This window comes from Stegostoma tigrinum, chromosome 19, assembly GCF_030684315.1.
Source record: "Stegostoma tigrinum isolate sSteTig4 chromosome 19, sSteTig4.hap1, whole genome shotgun sequence".
Taxonomy (NCBI): domain Eukaryota; kingdom Metazoa; phylum Chordata; class Chondrichthyes; order Orectolobiformes; family Stegostomatidae; genus Stegostoma; species Stegostoma tigrinum.
The window spans coordinates 1,179,409-1,201,389 of NC_081372.1; the positions used below are offsets into that span (position 1 = coordinate 1,179,409).

The window sequence follows — 21,981 nt, forward strand, 5'->3', positions numbered from 1 at the left end:
GGGGACGGGGGTGGAGGGGACGGGGGTGGAGGGGACGGGGGGGGAGGGAGGGAGGGGACGGGGGGGGGGAGGGAGGGAGGGGACGGGGGGGGGGAGGGAGGGAGGGAGGGATCGGGGGGTGGAGGGAGGGAGGGGACGAGGGTGGAGGGCGGAATGTCCGCCGGTTGCGGGAGGGCGGGGATTTGAGGGAATTGGCGAAGTTTCCGACTCCTCCCAGGAAACGGCAGCAGGAGAGAAAAAAATGGAAACTGGGAAAGACTGAGAGAGACAGAAGGAAGGAGAGAGAGAGAGAGAGTGTGAAAGGAGCGAGAGAGAAATATAGAGAGTGTGTGAGGGAGGGGGGCAAAGGAGGGAGTGTGTGAGCGGGAGAGAGAGAGAGAGAGTCGGTGACGGGGTCGCTGTGACTGACCGGGGCGGGGGGAATGGACTGGGGCCGGGGCTCGGTGCCCGGGAACCGGAGACTGTGAGCGCGGAGCCGGGAGCGCGCGGCGGGAGCGAGAGGCCGGAGCCGAGTGTCCGAGTGTCCGGCACCAAGATGGACGCGGGGGGAATGGAGAAGGATTGCAGCGCCCTGGGGGGGCTCTTCCAGAGCATCATGAGCGACATGAAGGTGAGGACCCGGGGGAGGGGGTACAAACACCCCCACCCGGGGGGGGGGGGGAGAGAGAGAGACACTGACTCCCCCGGGGGTGGTGGGGGGGAGAGAGAGAGAGACACTGACTCCCCCCGGGGGGCGGGGGGAGAGAGAGACACTGACTCCCCCGGGGGTGGTGGGGTGGAGAGAGAGAGAGACACTGACTCCCCTGGGGGTGGGGGGAGAGAGAGACACTGACTCCCCCCGGGGGTGGTGGGGGGGGGGAGAGAGAGAGACACTGACTCCCCTGGGGGTGGGGGGAGAGAGAGACACTGACTCCCCCGGGGGGGGGGAGAGTCACTGACTCCCCCCGGGGGGGGGGGGTGGAAGGGGGAGAGGGAGAGAGAGAGAGAGAGAGAGACACTGACTCCCCCGGGGGGGGGGAAGGGGGAGAGAGAGAGAGACACACTGACTCCCCCGGGGGTGGGGGGTGGACGGGGGGGGGGGGAGAGAGAGAGAGAGAGTGACTCCTGGGGTGGTGGGGGGGTGCGGAGAGGGGGAGAGAGAGAGACACTGACTCCCCTGGTGGGGGGTTGCAGGGAAGAGAGACACTGACCTGCCCCCACAAGGGTGTATGGCCTGTAAGTGATGAGAGACCAGGCCCCCGAGGGTCGAGGGGAGGTGTTGAGAGGGGTCTGCGAGAGTTGGAGGGAGATTTAAACACACCCCATCCCCCAGCATATGGGGGGAGGAGGAAGAGGTCTTGTGTGGGGAGAAAAGAGATCCTGAGGGCTGGAGTTAGACCCCGGGTGGTGTGTTTGGGGTGAGGTGTTGTGAGGATGTCTGAGACAGTGTGTGTGTGTGTGTGTGTGTGTGTGTGTGTACTTGGGGAGGGGGGGACAAGGGATGTGACCGGGGTCAGGGGGAGAGGAGGCTGAAGAAATGGGAATTTGTTGTTGTTTTCCAGAGTTAAAGTTGGTTAATCCTGAATCCACTGTTTAACACTCCTTGTTTAATTGTGGAACTCAAGTTTTCCCTAATAAAACTACATTTTAATCTTTTACTTTGGGGTTGGGATTGGGGTTGGTGGTTGAGAAAGGATCAATGCAGTTTGGGGAAAGTTTTGAAATGGTTCAACATTCCAGCAATGCACGAGGGTTTGAAGAAGATGATGTTTGAGGGACAGACAGTGAAGCCTCTTAACAAGGAAACCCAAACAGATAAATAGAAAGCGGGACATAACACCAGTGCTTCGTCGGAGGCTCACTGATGATGTTACCTAGAATGGTGACGAAACATCTGAAAACTAACCTTCCAGCTCAGCCAGCAAACTCACATCTAGAAACTCAACCTCAGCTACAAATCTTCTCAAAACTCGCGGGAGAGAGGGAGGGAGACATTATTGGATAGGTCTCTCAAAGACCAGCACAATGTGGCGATCAGCCTGATATTTGGAGTGGTTTTACAACTGGTGAAGAATTCGGGTGCCGAATGCTTCCCCCAAAAATAGTTAGGGTGCAAAAAATATCTTCAAAGTCTTCTCATTTGATTTAGTTTTGCTTTAACAGTTCGGAATGATGAGAGACTTGGATATTAAGATTTACTGAGAGATTGAGCTGTTGTCAGGATGGTGCTGGAGCAGGGGATTAAGTGGTCAGTGATTAATATGCATTGTTGTTCATATGGTGCAGTGACTGTTGTGTTAGTTCAGTGATCAGTTCTGTACTGGGCGTTATCACCAGGTGTGATCAAAAATGAGTTAGAAGCAAAACCGTCTATTTAAACATAGCTGTCCATCCACTGCTGTCCATTAATGATTTTAACACATTCTTAACTACCAACAATGATATTATAACCATCAACACAGCGTCACACTTAGTTAGATTTTTACTGTATGTGGAGTATTGATTTATGCCCATACTTGGAAATTGGAAAACTTCAATCCGCCCAATGTTAGGATTAACAACTACTCATCCTCCTAGCCAATTTGTTATCAACTCCTTTGTCTATCCAACTACTCTTCTCTCTCTTCAGGCGAAACCCTTTTGTTTACTCCCTAGCGCATCTCTATTTTCTGCATATAACCTGACGTTTTCCCGGCTACCATCAGTTCTGAGGAAGGGTCACTGGACCTGAAACGTTAACTCTGATTTTTCTTCACAGATGCTGCCAAACCTGCTGAGCTTTTCCAGCAACTTCTGTTTTTGCACCGTGTTAGACTGTGCAAGCCTGTAGATGGCTCCAACTTCGAAAATTGTATCTTTAAGTTAATGTGTAACGAAATGTGAGAGCTCTACTTATCAGGAATGATTGAAAAGACTGAAGCTTGTTTCTGCAGAAAACAAGGTTATGGGTGACCTGCTAGAAGTTTGCAAAATTATGAAAAGTTTTGCTTGGATCAACTGGGACTGTAACATTCCCCCTGGGGTTAAACGTTGAGTTCAGTGTTTCTCTCCAATGTTCATTCTGTATCTGGACTAGCAATAACTACAAGTCAGTATCAGGGGAGTGCTGCGCTATTGTGGATCAGTGCTGAGGGAGTGCAAGTTGCTGAAACACTGTATCTGAAGATGAGGTTTAAATGCAACCCTATGGTAATAGATCCCTGGATAGTTTGGAAAGATGAAATGAATTTCATCTGGTGTCTTGGCCTAAGTTCTCTGTCTTTGCAGATTGACTGCTTATCTCCTGGTTGTGTGTGGGTTGTTTGTCATAACTTCTTCTGAAAATTGTGTGTTCTTATGTACCTACATTTCTTGGTTCCATCTCCCTGGCAGCCCAATATTGATGTAATGGGATGCCGATCCAGGTTTGGTGTCTGCTTTTCCAGGCATGGTTGGATGGTACACAGAGAGGGTGTGCAGTCACTGAGTATGTCTGTATTTATGAGATGTTCAGGATATTTGAAGGTGTTTGAGCGCTGGGCGTGGTCTGTTTGAATTGGACTTGTGTATGTGAGATGTTTGATACAAACTGCTGTGCTGACTTTCCATATTGAAATGTGTGTTATCTGATCCGCTGCTGGGGAAAGTTCATCCTCTGAATGCACTGTTACCAGTTATTGCTCCGCTGCCTGTAGCCTGGAACACACAGGGTTGTTTTCTTGCCCTGATATTTGCTCACCTCTCCTGTGCCTCCAGTTCGGATGACCTGTCATCCTTTTCCTTTGAGTGTGGGTCTGTGAAGTACTCCATATTTTTGACATAAATTCCAGTTGATTGGCATTCTACCACAATGATTAACCAGCTCTGTGCGAGATTTCTGTACAGCATCTGCTTGATGATATCATCATTACAGGGTCTATGGTGTATCATCAAACACATCTCTGCCTTCTACCTCCACCAACACTCTGAAGTAGCAAGAACTGCAGATGCTGGAGTCAGAAATAACACAGTATGGAGCTGGAAAAACACAGCTGGCCAGGCAACATTAGAAAAGCTGGTCACCTGGGTACTTTGACCATTAATGTCCTTTATCTCCCAAAAAAACCTCAGTCTCAGTCTGCTAGACTGTACATAGAAATTCTGGCAGTATCTAAAATTTTTCAAAGTTAACTTTCACAAGAGATTAGATTAATTAGTGCTGTTGAATTTAAGTTTGCTGTTAACTTGAGTTGGTGATAAGACTGGCTTCGTAATACCCTATCATTGCTAACCCATACTGTGTAACTGTGCTTGGGCAAATCTGTGAATTGCCCTTGAGACTGTTCAGGGACAGTCTTAATCCAGTCTTTTTAGTTTTGTTGTGAAAAGGAAAATGTTCATTTTCAGAATGAACAGTCTTTTGCATATATCTGGCTGGGTGTAGTTGGAATTGTTGTATTAATGTACACAAAGAACGCATGGTCTGTTTGGTGGAAAAACCTGGTCACCTGAGTGCTCGGTTGAAACTGTTAAGGGGTGAAGACCAGGTGTCATTCTCGGGGAGAATTGCAGAAACAGCAGGTGGAATGGAGGAAGTAACAATTGGTATTAGAGCTGGAGGAACACAGTGGGTCAGGCAGCATCAGAGGAGTGGGAAAGACAACGTTTCAGGTTGGGGCCCTTCAGAGTTCTGAAGAAGGATCCCGGCCCAAAACATTGATTTTCCTTTTCATCCGATGCTGCCTGACCTACTGTGTTCCTCCAGCTCAACATTGTCTTAGACTGTGACTCCAGCATCTTCAGTTCTTGCTATCTCCAATCCAATTTTGGAGGTGGGTTTGAGGTGCTGGGCTATATTGTGAGGGTATAATATGCCATCATAGCGATTGTGGAGTGTGGGAGGACAAGAGCATGATGATTTTGAAGTTCATTTTTGGATACGGCCTGGTTAAACCCTAGTAAGCCAGCGATGGGTTATGGGGCATCTAAGGTGACTTGTAGATGTGGCGTTTGAGAAGTCAATAGAGGCTTTCAGCTGATGGGATATTGAATGGGTATTTTCAATGACAGAGACACAAGTTGCACAATTTCACTGGAGGCCCTGTGTTCCTGGAATTTCATTTAATACGAGCTAAAGGAAACTAGCTTTTTAATTCTACACAGTCTGGGGTGTGTTAGAAAGTTTGAAGATTGATGCAAACGTTGTGGTTGTTTGAAACATGCCTTAGCTTATTACATTGTACCACGTACAGGAATTTAAAGATTTTATAAATAATTTTTCTGAGAATTTTGTTCTATTGGCTGTAAGGTGATCAGTTCAGAGTAATGTGAAGATGGGGCTTGAAGCTAACCTGAGCTTTCTCTGACAGGTACACAGCTTAGGGAGCCCTCAGTTGATTAAAGCAGCATGTGTACACATCTGATTGTTGGTCTCCTACTCTACAGTTGCCATTGGATGTGCTGGTTCTCTACTCAACAGGCAGTAAACTAGGGGCTTTGCCTGAATGTAAAATTGCTGACTTTCTCGCTTCCATTTTCACCCTGTTTGTGTATTTTCTCAATTTGTCCTTTACAGGTGAATGATGAGAGGGAGCCCTACTTGCTGAGGAGAGCCACTTTAATTGTAAATAAAAAGAACTGTGGATGTTGTAAATCAGGAACAAAAACAAAGTTGCTGGAGAAACCCAGCAGGTCTGGCAGCACCTGTGGAGAAGAAAACGAGTTAATGTTTCGGGTCTGGTGACCCTTCCTCAGAAGGGCCGCTGGACCGGAAATGTTAACTCTGTTTTCTCCTCCGCAGGTGCTGCCAGACCTGCTGAGCTTTCCCAGCAACTTTGTTTTGTACCACTTTAATTGTAGCACCCAGTACCCACTCTGAAATTGTGATCGGGACACTCAGTACAAGCTGGGAATTCTATTTTTGATGTTCCTTGCCTGACCACCTTGGTCCCAAAATAAGGTTAGGTGCTATCCTGAGATTCTTTAATGTTTGTCTCTCATGCTGGTGAGACAACAATCCTGTTTATTTCCCCTTTCCCTTTACTCACTCCCACTGGATTTTGTGCTGGTTAAATTGAGGGATGTCAGGAAATAGAAGAAATGGCACAACTTCCAATTGATGAGTCAGCTTTGTTATTTTAGGAAAGTTACTAAATGGGGATAATTTATACATGGTCCTCAAACTTGTTGAAATTCCAATTCTCAACTAAAGTTCTATTCTTAAAATTTTGCAAGTCATAGGGGATTTGTGTTTAGTTTAGTAATATTATTCCAGTGTTAACATTGAACTCAGATACAGAGTAAAGCTGTTTCTATACTGTCCCCATCAAATGCTTTCAGTGCACTCCCCACAGCTCAGTGAACTTTTCTGGTGATTGTCCTAGCCACACGGATTAGAGGTGCAGCAGAATTCAGAGTTTGCTGATCTTGGATAGGGTAGAGAGTAAAGTTGGAGCAATTCTAGACAGTAAGGAGGGGGAGAAGTGTTTGATATCTCCTCCAAAGGTTGGCAGTATCTGTTGAAAGTACCACGTGACTGAGAGTGAGGCCGTGCTGTGATGCCCTAGCAGTTGAATAACTGGCATGATGAAATAGCACGTTGCCCAGCATCTCAACGGCTGTACCCCAAGAATCACTCAACAGCTTGGAGTGGGATGGCACAGGGGCCAGAGTCATCTGGCTGGGAAATCAACGTGTGTTCTACAAAATCTGTTTTTTATGTGCAAAGTTGGAATTTTGATCTCAGACGCACCCCACATAGTGAGCATGATTCTTTTCTGTTGCTGGCTGAATTCCCATGTTTCATAATTCAGGACAAAAGTAACAATGTAATTTCAACAAATGCAGATTAATAAGAGAAACTTACACAGGTTTTTGATGGCAAATCGTATTTAATTGACTCGCTTTTTGAAAAGGTAGCAGAAAGGGTTTTTGGAGATAATCATGTTGATGTAGTGTGGATGGAGTTTCAAAAGACATTTGATACAGAACCGGGCCATAGGCTTGTGAGCAAATTCATAGCTAGGAAACAAAAGGGGCAGTAGCAACAGGGAGACTAAACTGGTGCAGTAATTAATGGATGTTTCTTGAACAGGAAGATTGGAGTTTCCCAGGTGTCTGTGGAGGACCTGGACTCTTCATAATATAGAGTAATAACTTAGACATTGGGGTATGGCACAAGTTCAAAATTTGCAGATGTTACATAACTTGGAAATTTAAAACTATTGTCAACTGTGGGGAGAGCAGTGTAGAACTTCAGAAGGATTTGGACAGGTTGGTGGAGTATGCAAAAAGGTGACAGATGAAATTTAATGCAGAGATTTGTGAAGTGATGTACTGCTCCTTTCCTCCAAATGCTGCCTGGCTTGCTGGGCCCTACTGTTTCCCAGGTTATCCCCTTCCCCTTGACTTATTTATAGAACATCTTCCAATTCTCCCAATTTTACCCACCAGAGCGAGACTGGGGGTATGCCTGGATAAATCGTTTGAAGATGACGGGACAGGTTGTGTGTGTGGTTGGTAAAGCATACAGTATCCTAGGCTTTATTGGCAGGGCACACAGTCCAAGTCAAAGGAGTTTATGTTAAAGTTATGTAGAACATTACGTCAGCCTCAGGTGGAGTATGGTATCAGTTCTGGGCACCATGTTAGTGGCAAGGTGTGAAAGCAATGGAGAGTATGTGGGAAATGATCATGAGAATAGCTCCAAGGATGAGCATCTTCAATAACGTAGATAAATTAGACTAATTGGAACTCGTGCAGATGAGATTTGAAAGAGGTGCTGAACTCATGAGGGATCTGGACAGAGTAGTTAGAATGAAACTATTCCCATTGGTGACAGAATCAAGAACCATAGGGCTGTGATTCCTGGTGATTGGCAAAGGGATAAAGAGGACTAGATAAGAAGGAAAAGAAATATTTAAACGTATGAAGGGGCCAAGTCAAGGGAGGCCCTAGACCTCAAGAAAGCAATTAGAACAAAGAATGGTCATAAAAATATACTGGTGGATAAGACTAGGGAGAATTTAAGATGTTCTATAAGTAAGTCAAGGGGAAGGGGGTAACCAGGGAAAGAGTAGGGCCCTGCAAGCCAGGCAGCATCTGGAGGAAAGGAGCAGTCAACACTTTGGGTATTACCCTTCTTCAGGACTGAAGAATCTGGAGGACGTTGTAGGGTGTTAAACTAGTACAGAAAAAATATACAATGATGTTGCTGGGACTGGAACGTTTGAGTTATAGGGAGAGGCTGAAAAGGCTGGGATAATTTTCCTTGGAGCAACAGAGCCTGAAGGGTGACTTTATAGAGGTTTATAAAATCATGAGGGGCATGGATAGAGTGAATAGCCAAGATCTATTTCCTAGGATAAGGGAGTCTAAAACTGGAGAGCAGAGGTTTAAAGTGAGAGGCGAAACATATAAAAAGGATGTAAGGGGTAACTTTTTCACGCAAAGAGTGATGTGTGTTTGGAACAAAGCTGCCACAGGATGTGTTGGAGGCAGATACAATAACAGCATTTAAAAGGCATCTGGTAAGGTGTAAGAATAAGAAGGGTTTAGAGGGATATGGGCCAAGTGCTGGTGAATGGAACTAGGTTAGATTGCGATGTCTGGTCGGCATAGGTGAGTTGGATCGAAGGGCTTGTGTCTGTGCTGTATGACTCCACATCTATTTTCACTTTGGAGAAGAAGGGTGTAGGTGCAGAATTCTGGAAGAAGAACTGTCTGGTTCTTCAGTGTGACAAAGAGATTCTAGCAGGGGAGGTGTTGGCCTAGTGCTATTATCACTGGAGTGTTAACTCAGAGGCCCAGATAATATTCTGGGGACCTGGGTTCGAATCCTACCATGGTAGATGGTGGAATTTGAATTCAATAAATATCTGGAATTGAGAATCTAATGATGACCGCGAATCCATTGCCAGAACCCATCTTGTTCACTAATGATCTTACCTGGCCTGGCCAACATGTGACTTCTGACACACAGCAATATAGTTGACTCTGAACTGCCCTCTGGACAGTTAGGGATGGGCATTAAATGCTGTCTGGCCAGTGGTGCCTTCATCCCGTTCATAAATAAATAAAACGACGTGTACATTAAGAGCAAAAGAGCAACTAAGGAGACAATAGGACCCTTTAAAGATCAACGTGATCATCTACGTATGGAACCACAGAAGATGGGAGCAGTACTAAACAAATATTTTGTCAGTTTTTACTGTGGAGAAAGACAATGGAGGCTGGCAAACTAGGGGAAGTTGTAGTTGCAGATATGATTAGAATATTTACAAGACATTTGGAAAGGTATATGGATAGGAAGGGTTTATAGGCATTTAGGCCAAACACAGGCAAATGGGACTAGTTTAGTTTGGGAAACCTGGTTTGGCTTGGGCGAGTTGGACTGAAGGATCTGCTTCCATGCTGTATGACTCTATCATGCCCATTCAAGATAGCGATGAGGCAGTATTTTGCCTTAGATGGTCATGATGATTCTCTGGAACTGTCATCCTCAAAAGGTGGTGGAAACAGTGCTTTGAATATTTTTAAGGCAGCGTTGGATAGAATAGGGATGATAGGAGGCAAGATGGATTAGCCATGATCTTGAGCAGATTCCACGGTCCAAGTGGCCTACTGCTGCTCCTAATTTGCATGTTTGTATGTTCAGACACCTGTGATTGTAATTTTCTGGTCTATTAATTTGTGTCCTAATGGTGTTTAGTATTCTGTCAATGATTCTTTCTCTTCAACTGACCGCTGCAAAACAGTGTGTCATTGAAGAAATTTTTCTTTTTCCCTTGACATTCTCTATGCTCAGTTTCTCCATGTATTTTAGTTCTGTGGCCTGGCCCTGGGTACATACCATCAATTTGCTTGAAGCTCTCTGAATTGTTCCTGAAGTTGCAGTTGTTAGTCTGTGACCACGACCTGTTCAATGTCTGGTTTTGTTCCAGATCTTTGTTTTGCTCCCGTTGCTGTTTGATTCTTCCTGCTCCCTTTTCTCTCCAGCAATTGTTAACCCCTTTCTGGGGTATTTTCCCTATTCAGTTTGTCGTGGGTTATTCACTGATGCCTTGACCAGCGATTCAATTATGGGACTTCACAAAAGAGCAATAAGAATGTGAGGAGTATGTATTACCACAGCTATAGCCTGTTCACTCTTTCAGGAATGACTGCACACATGTACTTCCCTTTCAGTGTTGAATTGTGATTGGAAATGGCAACTTTTTAAAAAAAAATTCATTCATGGGATGCGGACATTGCTGGCTAGCCCAATATTTATTGCCCAGCCCTAAGTGACCTGAGAACAGTTAAGTGTCAACTACATTGTTGTGGGTTTGGAGTCACATAGACCAAACTGGGTAAGAATGGCATTTCCCTCCCTAAAGGACAGTTTGAAAGAATATCACCAGCCAACTCAGCTTCAATCAGACCTCAGTGCCCATCCTGTGTCTCCCCACCCGCTGTAGCCCAACTGCTTTGTGAGGTGTGAAGTTTATTTAATTCACGACATATTCCAAGTTATTTTGCTCATCCTTGTTTTCAACCCCCGCCCACATCCCTGTTGCCTCTTTCCTTTGGCTCTGTAACCTCCTCAAGATCTCTGTGCAGGTAGATTTCTGGCCTTTTGTGCATCTCTAGCATTAATTGCTTCACAGTTCGTGGCCATGGCTCTAGCTGTCTGTGCCCAGCTTCTGGAATTCCTTCCCTACATCTCTCTGTGTCTTACCCTCTTTAAGACACCCCTTAAAATCTTTGTTTTTGACCAAGTTTTTGCTCACATGCCCTTATGTGACCTGGTAACATATTTTGTTTTATAATCTTACAAATGAAACATCTTGAACTGTTGCACCAAAATAGTGCTGCAAAAGTGTACATTGTCATGTTCCAATTCACACCAGACCCCTAAGGCAGCAGAGATTGAGAATTGGATTGAGTTGCCTTGAGTTACAGATGAGTGAATGCCAAGATGAGATGGCAGTAGGGGGAAGGTGTGCTCTTCCTTGTATGTTCCTCGTTTGCTTGGACTTCGGGTATGATGGCAGTAATCTTGTTTGTAACTTTGTTTTTCCGTTGTGATTATTGGTGAATACAGTACAAATGATGGTATAAATAAAAGTTTCATTCAGAATTTCCATCTCCTTATGCAAAACCCATTCCTTTCTCTGCTTCTGGTTTGACAGTCGAACTTTTGCTGGGGGTTTAATCCCCATGGAAGGAGCTAGCCAGGTGTTTAATGTTATTGGGCACTTTAACTGCTTGGGGCTTCATGTATTCCTCTTCCCCTCAAGTGTTTATCCAACTTCCCCTTACATGCAATGATATTATTCACAAAACAAACTACTCCCTATGGGAACAAATTCTATAATTTCACCGCTCTCTGGGTAAAGAGGTTTTGCTTGAATTGCCAGTTGAAATGATTCTGGCATTGGTTTTGGACTTGTGATTAGAGACATCTTCTCTATGCCTAACCCAATATTAGGTCACTCCTGCACCTTCTGTTTCAATACAAAGGTTCCCAGTCTATTCAGTCTTTCCCTACAGCCTCAACTCTGGTACCAAGCTGGTGAATTGTACACCTTGGTGAGACCGCATTGGAGTACTGTGTACAGTTTTGGTCCTTTTACTTGAGGAAACATGTAATTGTGTTGGTGGCAGTTCAGAACAGATTCACTCGATTAATATCAGAGACGGAAGGATTGCTTTCGGAGATACTGAATAGTTTAGGCCTATAGTTGCTAGAGTTTAGAAGAATTGTAAGAGATACAATCATTATATATAAGAAGTTAAAGGTTATTTGATGAACATTTAGAGCATATCGTTCTCCTTGTGGGCAATCTAGAATGAGAGGTGGTAGTTTTAGGGTAAGGGGATAACAGATTTAAAGTAGATGAGCAGAACTTACTTCCCTCGAAGGGTCATGAATGTGAAAGTCACTCCCCAGTGTGTGGTGGATGCTGGGACACTGGATCAGTTTGAGGAGATAGACAGATTTTTAATTAGTAATGGGTTGAAGGATTATGGGAATGGGCGGGAAAGTGGCGTTGAGGCAGAGGTGAGGTCAGCCATGATCATGTTGAAAGGTGAAGCAGTCTTGAGGGGCTGAATGGCCTACTCCTGTTCCTAGTTCGTATGTTCTCATTTCCTCTATTGCCTGTCTTTCCTTTTTATTATTTGGGCAACAGCATTGTGCCCAATACTCATGTTATTGTCTAACCCTGATTTGATATAAGTCTGGTATGATATCTCTGCTTTAGAGTTCCAATCCTGTCAGATGGACCTTGTGCTTTGCTTTGATTTGATTCAATTCAATTACTACCTGGTCCCAAGTTAGAGGTCCCCTGATCGGTATCAACTGACAGAGTGTAATCTGGGATCCATTGGTGCCAGTTTTTAAAGTATATCACCTGGTTTCTTTTGTTGCTGCGTTGTGGCCCCTGGGTGATGAGGGGCTCTTAATTGATTCATGTTTGGGCCGGGTCAGTGCTTTGGGGAACGGACAACAATGTGGTGGGGGTTTGATCGTTGTGAACTTTGAATTTTTTTTTGTACAGCTGCTGGGTGCACAGTATTGTGTTTGAAACTGTTTTATCCTGTGTTATCATCCCTCAAGGGCATCTACTTTATCTTGACTTCTATTTGTGATTGATCTACTGGAGTGTCTGTCACCCTTTTCCCCACAGCTCCAAGGCAAAACGCCACCTGTATTGGGCCGGGTTGATAACTTTGATATGATCGCCAGGTGTGTCAAGCTTTCTGCTTCAGCTCATCCTCACTGGTACCCTCCCATCTCTGCCCCTCTGCACAGTGGCACACAGGATACTTTACATGGAGTGTGTGCCCTCTGCATAGAGTGCATCACCCTTCCCCCAGCCCACACAACCTCACTGCGGAATACTTCAGCCCCTAACTATTGCTCTAGTCTCTTCGCCAATGGTTTCCATCATAATGCACCAACATGTTAAATTCTGAGTGAAGATGTAATAATGCTGGAATACAGGTTGCTTTTACAGATATTATAGTGACCTGATCCAGAATCAGTCAGAAAACAGGTAATTACAAACCCCTGTAGTTCGAATGAAAAGAGGCCATTAACTTTCTAGGAGCAAATTACTGCAGATGCTGGAATCTGTACTGAAAACAACAATGCTGGAGATGACAGTGGATCAGACAGCATCCATGGAGAGACAGGAAGCTCACATTTCAAATCCAGCTGACTCTTGATTTGATGAAAAGTAATCTAGACTCAACATTAGACCTATTGAGCAGAGATAATGAGAACTGCAGATGCTGGAGAATCCGAGATAACAAAGTGTGGGGCTGGATGAACACAGCAGGAGAAGCAGCATCTTAGGAGCACAAAAGCTGATGTTTCGGGCCTAGACCCTTCATCAGAAAAGCCTTCTGATCAAGGGTCTAGGCCCGAAATGTCAGCTTTTGTGCTCCTAAGATGCTGCTTGGCCTGCTGTGTTCATCCAGCCCCACACTTTGTTATATTAGATCCGTGGATGCTGTCTGACCCAACAACTCTTTATTTAGTTCAGAAGGAACCAGGGTGTTCAAATTTCTTTTCTTAATAATTCAGAAGTAAGTCTTTCAGTTCAGAAGACATCAGTCTTGAGTTCAGAAGCCAGTTTTCTCTTGAGCAGTCTAAGGAGTGGGTTACCTCAAAAGAAGGGTTTAGTTTATGAAATTTCCAAACCAAGAGAATTTGTTCAGAAACCTGCAGGTTATTACAGCTGAGAAAGTTTAGGATCTCAGATTTCAGGAAAAGTTCATATTAGTATATTTGGAAAGGACTCATGGAATCCACTGTCCACTGCGAAGAAACTGTCAGGAATTACTTAACCTTTAGAATTGGGATAGAAGTGTAATTTCTGTGGACTCTGAGTTTTTGTGACAGATGGTTTTGGAAAGTTGGCTGATGTGTTATCTGCCTTGAGATCATTCTAACTGTCATATATCTTAGTTTGCTTTTGTTTTTTCTTTTCTGTAACTAACTTTTGTTGAACAAAATCTGCAGCCTTAGGTGAATTTGTCTCTGTGACGCACTACCATGTTAATTAGCTAAAAATAAATGTGATCTGTTACGCCTGATTTCATCCCAGGATCCGATTTGTCTAGTAGCACCATCAGCTGGAATCATGACAATGTGAAACATTTTGTGTGCAGTGTTTATAAAGACCCCAAGTATTTACAGAGAACCTCAGTGAGACTGAATTCATCGATTTTAGTGACTTATTATGTGTAGTTAAAAGAAGAAGTTGTTTCATAAACTATCAAATGAAGGATTGAGTCAACTGATCCCAGCGGAGGAACAGTGCTGATCAGGAGACCAGGAAATATTTTAATGGGATGCAGGTGTCAATGCCTGGGCCAGCATTTTCTGTGCGTTCGTAACTGCGCTGAAAAGATTATGGTGAGCTACCGCTTTGAACCTCTGCAGTTGGTGTGGTTCATGGACAACTTGCAATGATTTTGGTTGTGGGGATGTGGTGTTTGAACATTAGTGGTAGTGAAGGAATGGCGATGGAGTTCCAAATCAGGCTGTTGAGCAAGTTATCAAGGTTATATCATTCAGGGAAGTGGTCAGAACCGGAACAACCTTATCCGAATGGTATTAAGATGGCAAAAGTGGGTGATGAGCCACATGTTGCTTAAAACCCAGGTCTAACCTGATACTGTTCAATTTAGCTCCGCCTGAATTATTGCAACATGCAGTCACAATCTCAGCTCAAAGAAAGAACAAATTGCAGTTGTCATTACAAATTACCATTATAATATTGTTCAGTGTAAAGGGGGTGGGGGCATTATAGGTCTCATGGCTCCCCAGTCAACTAAATCATTATTTAAATTTTCATTCTACTAGTAGAAAATAGTGCAAGCTGCTTTAACTTGGTCTCTCCTTTTGGACTGCATCCTCCAAGCTTCAATGGACTTCCACTGAAGTTGCATTTCTCCAGCATCACTCAAAGTGTTAATGGTCCACGGTAGTTTATGGCCAATAAAATGAAGTGTTGTAGGAAACGCAACAGCCAGCTTCCACATATCAACGTTCCACAAACTGCAATGTGATTAAAAACAGACTATCTGATTATTGTGATTTTGTTTGAAGAACAAATATTGGCCAGTCCTATGAGAAGTGGCCAGATAGGATCTTGATTTTATCTCTGTCATCTGAAAGACAACCTCTGACAGTACAGCAGCCCCTCAGTACTGTACAGAGTATAGGCTGGGTTCAAAACTCCAATCTCAAACTTGAACTGAAAACCTTCTGACTCACCCAGGATTTCTGTGGACCCAGACTGATTTGTATCTTGGTTTGTAAAGCTGGTAGTGACTAAAATATCTGTAGCAATGTCCTTAGCTATGCTCTTGCTCAAGATTGATTCACGATGAGACATCGTGCAGCTTCCTGTGCCAAGATTAGGTGGGGTTTGGATTGAGAAATGTTTTGCACGTTGGAACGCACTGAGCCTGTGGGCAGGCTCAATCACGTAACATTTATAGGTGTTTCTTATTCCAGCCATTTGTTACCCAATCTCCATGGTGGCAAACGCGTACTCTAATCTTTTAAATTTCACTTTTTTTTTAGTTTTGAGTAGCTGTGAGAGAGGGACATTAACTGGGAGTCACTAATTTCTGGCAGGGAGCATACAGTGATTATCCCGGGAATGATGGAAAATTAGCCCAGATTCCTTGACCTGATCATTAGGGTCACCTTTGCCTGTATCTGTATCTCTCTCTCTTTCTGCCTTAGTCTCTCTTGCCCTCTGTCTGTAGCCACTCTCCCAACTCTACCTCGGTCATCTTGTTCCCTCCCTGCCTTTACCTGCGTGTGTCTGTCTGAGACATTTCACCTTCTGAGAGCACGGACTCGGAGAACAAACATTAAGTATTCAGATATTTATCTATCATGAATGATTTTGTAAAATTTATATTGTTCTATATGTGTAGATGTTTTGTAGAAGTCATTCAGGGCGTTGCCCATTGAAGAGATGGGACTGAAATGTGTTCTGGGAAGATCAGTTAACCATGGAGCATCTCCAACAGTCCTGTTTTTTATTTGTTAGCACAGGTCTAGACAAGATCAAATGGAAAGCATGTACTTTATTACCACAGCTTATACTCATAGATTGCTGGTGCTATTTCAGGTGACACAATTGTAAAAACTAGAAGCTGCAGCCTTCTGAGTGGTGCTGATTACGAAAGAAAACTGCCCTCCATGGTATCAGAGATAATGGGAACTGCAGATGCTGGAGAATCCCAAGATAATAAAATGTGAGGCTGGATGAACACAGCAGGCCAAGCAGCATCTCAGGAGCACAAAAGCTGACGTTTCGGGCCTAGACCCTTCATCAGAGAGGGGGATGGGGAGAGGGAACTGGAATAAATAGGGAGAGAGGGGGAGGCGGACCGAAGATGGAGAGTAAAGAAGATAGGTGGAGAGAGTGTAGGTGGGGAGGTAGGAAGGGGATAGGTCAGTCCAGGGAAGACGGACAGGTCAAGGAGGTGGGATGAGGTTAGTAGGTAGATGGGGATGCGGCTTGGGGTGGGAGGAAGGGATGGGTGAGAGGAAGAACAGGTTAGGGAGGCAGAGACAGGTTGGACTGGTTTTGGGATGCAGTGAGTGGAGGGGAAGAGCTGGGCTGGTTGTGTGGTGCAGTGGGGGGAGGGGACGAACTGGGCTGGTTTAGGGATGCAGTAGGGGAAGGGGAGATTTTGAAACTGGTGGAGTCCACATTGATACCATATGGCTGCAGGGTTCCCAGGCGGAATATGAGTTGCTGTTCCTGCAACCTTTGGGTGGCATCATTGTGGCAGTGCAGGAGGCCCATGATGGACATGTCATCAAGAGAATGGGAGGGGGAGTGGAAATGGTTTGCGACTGGGAGGTGCAGTTGTTTGTTGCGAACTGAGCGGAGGTGTTCTGCAAAGCGGTCCCCAAGCCTCCGCTTGGTTTCCCCAATGTAGAGGAAGCCGCACCGGGTACAGTGGATGCAGTATACCACATTGGCAGATGTGCAGGTGAACCTCTGCTTAATGTGGAATGTCATCTTGGGGCCTGGGATGGGGGTGAGGGAGGAGGTGTGGGGACAAGTGTAGCATTTCCTGCGGTTGCAGGGGAAGGTGCCTGGTGTGGTGGGGTTGGAGGGCAGTGTGGAGCGAACAAGGGAGTCACGGAGAGAGTGGTCTCTCCGGAAAGCAGACAGGGGAGGGGATGGAAAAATGTCTTGGGTGGTGGGGTCGGATTGTAAATGGCGGAAGTGTCGGAGGATGATGCGTTGTATCCGGAGGTTGGTAGGGTGGTGAGTGAGAACGAGGGGGATTCTCTTGGGGCGGTTGTGGCGGGGGCGGGGTGTGAGGGATGTGTTGTGGGAAATGCGGGAGACGCGGTCAAGGGCGTTCTTGATCACTGTGGGGGGAAAGTTGCGGTCCTTAAAGAACTTGGACATCTGGGATGTGCGGGAGTGGAATGTCTTATCGTGGGAGCAGATGCGGCGGAGGCGGAGGAATTGGGAATAGGGGATGGAATTTTTGCAGGAGGGTGGGTGGGAGGAGGTGTATTCTAGGTAGCTGTGGGAGTCGGTGGGCTTGAAATGGACATCAGTTACAAGCAGGTCGCCTGAGATGGAGACTGAGAGGTCCAGGAAGGTGAGGGATGTGCTGGAGATGGCCCAGGTGAACTGAAGGTTGGGGTGGAAGGTGTTGGTGAAGTGGATGAACTGTTCGAGCTCCTCTGGGGAGCAAGAGGCGGCGCCGATACAGTCATCAATGTAACGGAGGAAGAGGTGGGGGTTTTGGGCCTGTGTAGGTGCGGAAGAGGGACTGTTCCACGTAACCTACAAAGAAGCAGGCATAGCTGGGGCCCATGCGGGTGCCCATGGCCACCCCCTTAGTCTGTAGGAAGTGGGAGGAGTCAAAAGAGAAGTTGAATGTGAGGACGAGTTCAGCTAGGCGGATGAGAGTGTCGGTGGAGGGGGCCTGGTCGGGCCTGCGGGACAGGAAGAAGCGGAGGGCCTTGAGGCTATCTCCATGCGGAATGCAGGTGTACAGGGACTGGACGTCCATGGTGAATATGAGGTGTTGGGGGCCAGGGAATTGGAAGTCCTGGAGGAGGTGGAGGGCGTGGGTGGTGTCATGGACGTAGGTGGGGAGTTCCTGGACCAAAGGGGAGAAAATGGAGTCCAGATAGGTGGAGATGAGTTCGGTGGGGCAGGAGCAGGCTGAGACGATGGGTCGACCAGGGCAGGCAGGTTTGTGGATTTTGGGAAGGAGATAGAAACTTGCCGTGCAGGGTTGGGGAACAATGAGGTTGGAGGCTGTGGGTGGGAGCGACCTCATCACCTCAGGGGACACCACCCACGCCCTCCACCTCCTCCAGGACTTCCAATTCCCTGGCCATGGGCACCCGCATGGGCCCCAGCTATGCCTGCTTCTTTGTAGGTTACGTGGAACAGTCCCTCTTCCGCACCTACACAGGCCCAAAACCCCACCTCTTCCTCCGTTACATTGATGACTGTATCGGCGCCGCCTCTTGCTCCCCAGAGGAGCTCGAACAGTTCATCCACTTCACCAACACCTTCCACCCCAACCTTCAGTTCACCTGGGCCATCTCCAGCACATCCCTCACCTTCCTGGACCTCTCAGTCTCCATCTCAGGCGACCTGCTTGTAACTGATGTCCATTTCAAGCCCACCGACTCCCACAGCTACCTAGAATACACCTCCTCCCACCCACCCTCCTGCAAAAATTCCATCCCCTATTCCCAATTCCTCCGCCTCCGCCGCATCTGCTCCCACGATAAGACATTCCACTCCCGCACATCCCAGATGTCCAAGTTCTTTAAGGACCGCAACTTTCCCCCCACAGTGATCAAGAACGCCCTTGACCGCGTCTCCCGCATTTCCCACAACACATCCCTCACACCCCGCCCCCGCCACAACCGCCCCAAGAGAATCCCCCTCGTTCTCACTCACCACCCTACCAACCTCCGGATACAACGCATCATCCTCCGACACTTCCGCCATTTACAATCCGACCCCACCACCCAAGACATTTTACCATCCCCTCCCCTGTCTGCTTTCCGGAGAGACCACTCTCTCCGTGACTCCCTTGTTCGCTCCACACTGCCCTCCAACCCCACCACACCAGGCACCTTCCCCTGCAACCGCAGGAAATGCTACACTTGTCCCCACACCTCCTCCCTCACCCCCATCCCAGGCCCCAAGATGACATTCCACATTAAGCAGAGGTTCACCTGCACATCTGCCAATGTGGTATACTGCATCCACTGTACCCGGTGCGGCTTCCTCTACATTGGGGAAACCAAGCGGAGGCTTGGGGACCGCTTTGCAGAACACCTCCGCTCAGTTCGCAACAAACAACTGCACCTCCCAGTCGCAAACCATTTCCACTCCCCCTCCCATTCTCTTGATGACATGTCCATCATGGGCCTCCTGCACTGCCACAATGATGCCCCTCGAAGGTTGCAGGAACAGCAACTCATATTCCGCCTGGGAACCCTGCAGCCATATGGTATCAATGTGGACTCCACCAGTTTCAAAATCTCCCCTTCCCCCACTGCATCCCTAAACCAGCCCAGTTCGTCCCCTCCCCCCACTGCACCACACAACCAGCCCAGCTCTTCCCCCCCCCCACCCACTGCATCCCAAAACCAGTCCAACCTGTCTCTGCCTCCCTAACCGGTTCTTCCTCTCACCCATCCCTTCCTCTCACCCCAAGCCGCACCCCCAGCTACCTACTAACCTCATCCCACCTCCTTGACCTGTCCGTCTTCCCTGGACTGACCTATCCCCTCCCTACCTCCCCACCTACACTCTCTCCACCTATCTTCTTTACTCTCCATCTTCGGTCCGCCTCCCCCTCTCTCCCTATTTATTCCAGTTCCCTCTCCCCATCCCCCTCTCTGATGAAGGGTCTAGGCCCGAAATGTCAGCTTTTGTGCTCCTGAGATGCTGCTTGGCCTGCTGTGTTCATCCAGCCTCATATTTTATTATCTTGCCCTCCATGGTGATGGTTTCCAGGTTTAGTAAGTCTGTTCACCATTGAGTGTGGCAGAGTTTATTTCCTGCCTTTCCCCTGGGTGTTGAGTCATCACAGACCAGATTCCAGTAACTTGTCTTGGGAAGCACTGTCAAAGTGTGAATCTCCCTGTCTGCACATGATTACTTGCAGTTGGTGGAGTAACCAGCTGACCCATTACCAGTTCTGAGGAAGGGCCACCGGACCTGAAACGTTAACTCTGTTTCCTCCTCCATAGATGCTGCCAGACCTGCTGAGCTTTTCCAGCAACTTTGTTTTTGTTCCTGATTTACAACATCCACAGTTCTTTTGGTTTTTATTTACAATTAAAGTGGTTCTCCTCAGCAAGTAGGGCTCCTGCTCATCATTCACCTGTAAAGGACAAATTGATAAAATACACAAACAGGGTGAAAATGGAAGCGAGAAAGTCAGCAATTTTACATTCAGGCAAAGCCCCTAGTTTACTGCCTGTTGAGTAGAGAACCAGCACATCCAATGGCAACTGTAGAGTAGGAGACCAACAATTGGATGCTGCTTTAATCAACTGCGGGCTCCCTAAGCTGTGTACCTGTCAGAGAAAGCTCAGGTTAGCTTCAAGTCCCATCTTCACATTACTCTGAACTGACCACCTTACAGCACTGCACAGGTGAGGCCCATCATTGCACTCTGGTGTGTGTCTGAAACCTGGAATTCACTATGGACATGTCTAATATGCATGATTCAGGTATTTGTTCATTATACTCAGGACATAATTAAGATATAATCCAAACTGTCTGTCAGTGCAGATTAATCCCTGTCAGACTGACCTCCATGCAGAACGTTCTTGGCAAATTTAACTTTAATCTGAAATTTTGTACTGTCCCATATCAAACAATCAGTGTCTCTATCAAACTCTCCCTGAAAAGATACAGAATGAGGTTAGTTATAGAGTAAAGCTCCACCCTCACGATCCTCATCAGGACGAGGACTGCTCATTTGGCACTGTTCTATCTGGAATGTTCCATATTGGACTGTTGCATTGAGTGGTTGGAAATCTGACAGCTATTATTGCCTGGTGCCAACCTTAGACAACACCTTCTAAACCCATGACCACTGCCATGTAGAAAGGTGAGACAGAAAATACATCGTAACACCATCACCTGCAAGTCATCTTCCAAGTCGCTCACCACCCCTATTTGGAAATATATTGTTGTTCCTTCAATGCCGCTGGATTACAATCCAGGAATTCTCCCTAACAGCATAGCGGGTCAACCTACAGCACTTGGACTGCAGTGGTTCAAGGAGGCAGCTCACCATCACTGTCTCGATAATAAATAAATGCTGGCCCTGCAATACCTCTGTCCCATGAATGATTAATTTAAAAAAAACACATTCTGCCCGAGTGGAATTGAGATCTAGCTCTGACTGACAGGTGGAAGCTTTGTTTCAGTCCTAGAATAAATTCTTTATTCTAATCCGGTAGTCAGTGAGTGTGCACAAATGACACCCAATGCTCTGTGAATGTAGCAGGCACTTCTGTCCTTAGACTGTCATTGGGATTGAGTGAGTTGCAGGCAGAATGTTTATATGGGTTTTTGTTGAGCTGAAATCCAGAAGTCTTTGCTCATATTTAAATTTAATAAAGTTTAACTAAAAAAAATTAAGGTGGAAATTATCTTGCAGCAACAAACTGGGCTCTTGCTTGCCCTACGTTTTTACATAAAGTTATTGTCTGGAGGAATTTCACATCTCGATCTGGAATGTGAAAATGAAAATGAAGAAAGATTTTTACTCGTATAGCATCCACTCAACCAGGCCCTGTCAAATCACTTTCAACCATTCAAACACTTTGAAAAATGTGGTCGCTGTTCTAATATAGGAATCATGGCTTTTTTTTTTGCCGTTCAGGAAGTTTCCACAATGTCGTGATTGCTAAGTAATCTGTTTTTCTGATGTTGATAGAGGGATACGTGTTATACTCCCTGCCCGTCTGACAGTGCAATGCTGCTGGTCATTCCTTTGGATGTTTGA

At 46.3% G+C, this 21,981-nt stretch overlaps 1 protein-coding gene across 2 annotated transcripts in view; it reads left to right on the forward strand.

The window, feature by feature from the left end:
- The first annotated feature begins 213 nt into the window (after positions 1-213).
- Positions 214-21,981, forward strand: part of mtss1 (MTSS I-BAR domain containing 1) — a 161,586-nt gene continuing 139,818 nt past the window's right edge. For both annotated transcript variants that reach the window (XM_059652674.1, XM_059652675.1), the window contains exon 1: positions 214-610. In XM_059652674.1, the coding sequence (XP_059508657.1) occupies positions 536-610 (75 nt within the window). In that variant the 5' untranslated portion in view covers positions 214-535. The remainder of the gene's footprint in view (positions 611-21,981) is intronic.